This window comes from Convolutriloba macropyga, chromosome 4, assembly GCF_964194025.1.
Source record: "Convolutriloba macropyga chromosome 4, txConMacr16.3, whole genome shotgun sequence".
In the NCBI taxonomy this organism is placed as follows: domain Eukaryota; kingdom Metazoa; phylum Xenacoelomorpha; order Acoela; family Convolutidae; genus Convolutriloba; species Convolutriloba macropyga.
The window spans coordinates 2,341,899-2,348,583 of record NC_134471.1 but is presented as its reverse complement, the minus strand read 5'-3'; the positions used below and the strand labels follow the sequence as shown (position 1 = coordinate 2,348,583).

Sequence of the window (6,685 nt, the reverse complement as noted above, 5' to 3'; positions counted from 1 at the left end):
TACCGATGTCCTGTGCCCCACAGACGCGTAAACACGCGTTAGTTAGGATAAATTGTAACCAACACGATGGCCTACAGCCATAGAAAAACTGAATGAACACAAAAAGCAGATTACCTCCACTAATGGCAAAGACAACGCCACAATAAAATGTCAATTCAAAAGAAGTAGCAACAACATTTTTTTCTTTATTGCCAATTTACGGAGGGAACCAGGGCTGTTTAAAATACAAGTTGTTTTTGTTGATAATTAACGAGTGTTTGAAAAAGAACAATAGAGCCTAGCAATGAGAACATGAAATTACGTGCTAAAAAGTAGCAATTATAAATTTGACTGCAAAATTTAACGGCTACAATAATGATTTTGAAACACAAATATGATTGTAAAAACTTGGGACAAATTCTTTTGCAAAATAATGGCTCAGAGCAATAAATCATGAGATATGTAAAACACAAACGATAAAAATGTTTTATTTTTCTCTGCAAAACTATATTTTTTTCACTTCTCAGCCAATTTATAGACAAACATATGATTTGAGTACGTCAAAAACCCCGATTGCCATGAGAGTTCATAACACAAGAAAAGAGGCCCCTTATAGAGCTTATTTAGATGCTGAAACCGTGGAAATAAATGACCGGTGAACTAGTGGAAAGTAGATAAAAAGTATTGTTACTACTTTTCACTCTAGCTATAACTATTCTTCACGCAACTATAACTAGTTTCCACACACGCTTATACCCCTAATCTTAAAACCTGGGTCGCGGAAAATAGTAACAAATCCGACATTGGCCTGACTCCTTTTTTCATACAGATATGCCGATAATAATCATGCAGCTAGTGGTTATCATAATCGGAACCCTTGCCAACTCGGCTGTCATCTACGCAACCCTCACTCGCTTCTCGTGTCGGAAGGCGTCCAATCTGTTTGTGTGCACTTTGGCCACCATTGATGTGTTCACACTGCTCTTCGACTTGTCATCTGTTATTATGCATCTGTCGGACGATCAACAAAATATGCCGACTGAGTCATACAACCATACGTCAGTATTCCAGGTTGGTTTAATATTCCTAAGTTTTTCTTGTTTGGCTTGGGAAACAAAAACCCCTAGGAAAACCCTCACCCAATTTTAAATTGAAAAAATATACAAGAAGGTCTGCCTCCATATTGACCCCACCCCCACGGAAATAAGAAGTCCCAATTGACTGTAAAATATTTTCAGCGTTATCAATTTTAAATGAAATAGCTAGCTAGAGCAAGAATAGCTCATTTGGCCCGTGGCCTTAGGAGCAGTGGGACTTGATGTAAAAATATCTCAACTTCCACATTCCTGTATAAATTTAACTTAGACAGTTAATATCAGTAATCATATTAAATTTCTTTCCCCTCATATTGCTGTCTATATTTCTCTAAGTTGCGAAAATTGAACAAAATAAAAGATCCTGGGACACTTTATGTAGACCAGTAACGAAATTAGAAAACTCGTTTTGCAGGATGTAGCAAAATTATCCCGCGACCCGCTTCATCATTCAATTTTGGTAAGGGTCATAGTGGCAGTAGCAATATTTTTGAATGATGTAATTCGTAGACGAAGATATGCACCGTGGTACTAAAAAGCTCCGTACACTTAGGTTTTTTAAAAAAGACGACAGAAACAAAAAAGTTTGAGTTAAAATCAGATCTCTGGTAAATTTAGTTTTAGTTTCTCTAGTTTTTTAAAGGTATATTAGAAGGTTTATATAGTTTTCATTCGAGATTCTAACCACAACTGCATTAGCTTACTTCCAAATTTTAGAGAATTCTCTATATTGTTACAAAACTGTCTGTTTACGTAGTCCGTGCATTATAATTGCCCATATATATATATATATATATATATATATATATATATATATATCAATACTTCCCACTCCTATTATTGCGAGAAATTGTCGACAATTTCTGATTTGTGCACAGGAGCAATATCTTGTTGAAAAATAAAGTCATGTAAAAATCATTTTTCTTCATAATATCCGAAAATTTCTCAACAACCTAAAAATTTTTGGACACAAAAAAGCAACTACCGTTCAGCTGATCGTTCTGTACACTAAAACATTAGAATTCGCTCGTCCGAACCCATTTTTGTTGTTTCTTCTAGAAAATTTCTTTGAAAGACCCGAACAAACCAGTCGCTTGAGATTCGAATTAGTAAAAGTCCAATTAAGTAAAAAGTCGTAGTTCGAATTAATTAATCACCTAGTAAAATTAGGAAATGTAAAGTACAATTCAGTAAAATTCAAGTACAGTAAATTCCAGAAAAAAGAAGCGCTTGTTGAGCAAATTAGTACGCGATGTTTAACGAAAACAGTAGTTTTTGTTTTGAATAGATTTTTTTTGTCGAATTCCATAGTTTTTGAGAACTTTTCTGACTATTTTCCTGGAGAATTTATGTTATAGGGAAAAGAATAATGAGCCATTCCCTGATTCCTTCCAATGAAGTCCTCGTGTCTTTTAAACTATGGTCCAACAGTTTTTGAACTATTGACGTATCCGACTCGATATTTAGGCCTCAGAATTTTTTTTGGGTTGCGTTTGTATGCATGCTACGCACCCAATTTGGATCATAACTTGAGATCCATTGTTAAATTTGTCCATATAAATAAGACATTACGTTGCGGAATAACTTGGCAAACAGTATAGGAACAAAGTGGTTGAACAATCTTCTCCATTTGAGCAGAAAAACGAGGATGAGGTTACTCGTAAATTATGTACGAATCATGCTTAAAGAGATATTTGTTTCAGTGGTTTTAACTCCTTAATGAATATTTCACGCTTGAATATTTCACAAAGACATTTGCCTGAAAATTTTAGACCATAGACTAGAGAAACTGAAAAACTGAATCCAATTTCTGAAATTTACTAATTCAAAATGTTTTGCGTGTCCTTTTGTCGCGCATCAGACAAACTTGATCTAATTATGGCACCATTTTTTTCTGACTTAGTCCAATTCTGATTCTGATTTTTAACCATTCTAGTGCCGAATGTTCCTGGAAATGTCTAAAAACTGAAATGAAACTTGGAGAAAGGGCAAAACAGCCTAAAGCAGAAGGCAGAAATATGTAACATATTGAAAAGCCGGATGAACGCCAAAAGACAATTAAATTTTACAAAATTTTATTAAAAAAAATCAAAAAGTGCACGTTAAATTGTTTTTAAAAGAGCCGACAATAAGGAAAGCAGTCAACAAAGTGACTGAGTCATCAATGAAACTCCATCAATAGAGTAAACTGGTACCCAATCATTGAGAATGCGTGCCTCTCACTCATCTGTCAAACTTTATGCTTTCCGTATTGAAATGTTCTAGATTGATCAAGCAGTTAGAGCATGAACATTATTCAAATAAGATTTGCAGGTTAAATCTTGCGATAAATAAATGACCTGTTTTAATTCATTTTTGCAGTAAAAAAGATTGTTCAGACAAAAATGTCTAATTGACAGGAAGGCCACTGAATGATGTATCCATGGCAGTTTTTGAAAATTCGTAAAACAAATCAAAGCTGTTTGGGAGTTAAATCCAAATAAATTTTCTCGCAGTAAATTTTGTTCAGACAAGATTAAGTTCTCCAAACAAATTTCAGAGACTCCTAGACGACAGGAGTGCAATTTTGGTGTCCCTGACTAATAGATTAAATAATGAATTGAATTATCTTTCGCTGAATTCGTTTCTTCTCAATCAGTTTGATTAAATTGAGAGAAAAAATTCTCTCTGAGAAATATGAAATGAAACAAAAATTGGACAAATTTGCTGTTTTTTTTTGGCGAACTTCAGTTTAATTAAACCAAGTCGCATATCTTTTCAAACTTAATAGCCCAAGTCAAAATTATTTGAGGAATATATAGGAAATTTTGAATTGGAGGAATTGCAAAATAAAACGATTCTAGTAGCATCTGAAAAATCTAATAGGAATAGCGAGATTCCAAAAAAGACATCTGAGAAATGTGAGACACCAGCCCTATTTTTTATTATAATCGATCTTCATTATCGTTTTTTTTTGTTTTGCCGCAAAAATATAGCTGTATCTACCTCCCTCTCAGACGCCGCATGGCGTGCAAAACGAAACATAATTGTTTCCGGAAACAGTAAGAGTGGCTAATGTATTCAAAAAAACTCTATTTTAAAAGGTTTCCTCGAAAATTGAAGAGTTCTTGACATGCATCTTCTGATAAAATGGCGACAATAGATTGTGTTCATGTATCATCTGCTGTTTCTCAATGTTTTTTAAGCTTTGTGTTTAGTTTTCGTTAAGAGGTTAAAAGAATCTTATAAACTTTTTTAATATGTTAAATCAATTTCTCTTGATTGTTTTCTAGAGGCCCTGATAAATTGCTTCTAAGATATCAACAAGGCATTAAGAAGTGATGAACATTGTGACATTTTACATTATTGCCTATGATGGCCTCACCCCATGAAACATATTGTAAATTCTCAGGCAAAAAAATCCTCTTTTTCACACCTTTATGAAGATACTATCATATGATATCTTTTGGAAATTAAATTTTGTCTCCACATCTCATAGACAATTAGTGTAAAAACTATAGAAATTGCTCAAAGAGAATCGAGCAACTACCGCTCAAAATATTTTGTTGTGAACGATGAAAAAATTGCTCAAATCTACAGATTGTAGGTATGTTGAAAATTTTTGAAGAAATTTTTAAATTTTTGAAGTCCAACTGGTTTTGAATCCCCCCGAAGAAAGCAATTTGCAATATAAAAGCCCTCTTCTTATATTGATACTTTTATTGATATCGAGGTTCTGGATTTTTTTTGACGAAATAAGAAAACGCTAAAAAATTACTGAAAGTTTGTTCCCATCAAGCAGCTGCTAGTTTACAACTACGTTTTAAGTATTTTTTTTTCATTTTTAACATTAGGAGCGTTCTCTCTATTATTGTTTCAGAATTGTGAGAACAGAACCAACTTTACAAATTCATTCTCCTCCCTGGTCATATCTACTACACCCCTTTCAGTTCAAGATCAAACAACTGCGAACATCCCTTGTTTGGGGGGCGCTGAAGGAATTTCGGGCGACGGGGGCGATATGGAAGGCTGTGATGTTATGGCTTCGTTAGGCAACACACTCTTTCTGGCCAGTGCACATAATTTAGTGCTCATAGCGTTTGACAGGTAAAAATTATGTAGCCTTTTATTTTGAAATTATCCGTAGCATAATAAAATTTAATTGAACAATTTTTTACTTCACAATTTTTTCTTCACAATACTTACCCAAGGACGGGTCCTAATCAAGCAGAACCGGATAATGTATCAGCGAAAAAAAAATTATATGACGGGAAAAATGTCGCCTTTTCAACCCTAATAATTTCACCACCATAATTTAACACCGATTTATTTAACCATATATAATTTTTAACTATCATCAAACACACCTCTTTCAATTCTTTATATAGTTGATACAAACAGCGTTATAATTGATGATACGTAGGGCTAGGGTAACTAACTAGGGAAACAAAGGTTTGGGGTGAAAAATTAGGGTGTGTTGGGGTGGAAAGATGTGATATTGAAATAAGTGGTTCTAAATGTGATATTGAAATAAGTGGTTCTAAATGTGATATTGAAATAAGTGGTTCTAAATGTGATATTGAAATAAGTGGTTCTAAACAGAAAAAGAACGGCCGTGAGATTATCAAAAACAATGAATGTTTCGTGTCCGTCGTGAATATACAACCAGAAAAGTTTTTTTTGCATAAAAAATTGAGTTGATCTATGATTTGTTAAAAATTGTAATACTAAACGAAAAAATAATTAGAGATTATTTGACTGATCAATCCCTATATATAGTTTGCAAAGCTCAACAATTCCTATATTATCTAACATTACGCAAGCTTTATTTAACATTACATTTATATCTCTATCAGTCGATTAATTTTTTCCCAATAAACATCCTTAAATAAATAATGGCAATTTTCTACAAATTTCGAACACCAAATACGGAGCTCTACAACACTTCCAAAAATTTTCACGTTGTCATCAAAGACTCAGTTGTAAAATTATATTACATTTTTGAATGAGAATTTCTAAACAGCCTTGGTTGAACTCAGATACATACTTGTAATCTGTAGATTAATTAAAAACTTGAAACTAAGTTAACTAGTTCAAAATTTGCAGAAAACAATATATTTGTTCCGACCCTTCTTGAGTGGGGAGGAACTATAGGGTTTTTTTTTGTTCAGACAATTTTGACCGATCGATATATTAATCGTAGAGAGTTGTGATTGGAATCATTAAAAAGCTGGTGCAGCTTAGAATATGGAATTAAAATTTTCTTGAGTGTTGTTTTCTAGAGCGAGTTATCATGGTTTAAATTTTTGCGAATATTAGACCGTTTAGCGTTATTTTTATTCATATTTTCCGGAAATTTTTGCCTAAAATTTCGTCCATTTTGCTAAAATACATAAAAATTGTTAACAAAAGTTCTGTTGATTTTATTTTTAAGGACAAAAAGTTTTGCTAACTATTTTGATTTAATTTATTTGGCTAAAATTTTGGCTAAATATTTCAAAATTCAGCCCTTTTCATCAAAAATTGCCCGAAACAAGCTTTTTTGTCCACTTTGATTAAATTTGCCGGAAGTACACACCCCAAAAACAACTTATAAAATCTTTTTAAACTACAAGGGGAGCTAGTCCTATTCC

General features: G+C 33.1%; 2 protein-coding genes across 5 annotated transcripts in view; both read left to right on the top strand.

The window, feature by feature from the left end:
* Positions 1–6,685, top strand: part of LOC142337409 (anaphase-promoting complex subunit 10-like) — a 273,473-nt gene that overhangs the window by 161,039 nt on the left and 105,749 nt on the right. The window lies entirely within an intron of this gene.
* Positions 1–6,685, top strand: part of LOC142337408 (uncharacterized) — a 130,451-nt gene that overhangs the window by 89,148 nt on the left and 34,618 nt on the right. For 2 of the 3 annotated variants that reach the window (XM_075386585.1, XM_075386584.1), the window contains exons 1-2: positions 809–1,050; positions 4,933–5,159. The exons of the other annotated variant lie outside the window; for it this stretch is intronic. In XM_075386585.1, coding sequence (XP_075242700.1) covers positions 811–1,050; positions 4,933–5,159 — 467 coding nt within the window. In that variant the 5' untranslated portion in view covers positions 809–810. Of the gene's footprint in view, positions 1–808; positions 1,051–4,932; positions 5,160–6,685 lie in introns of those variants that run through there. 3 annotated transcript variants of the gene reach the window in all.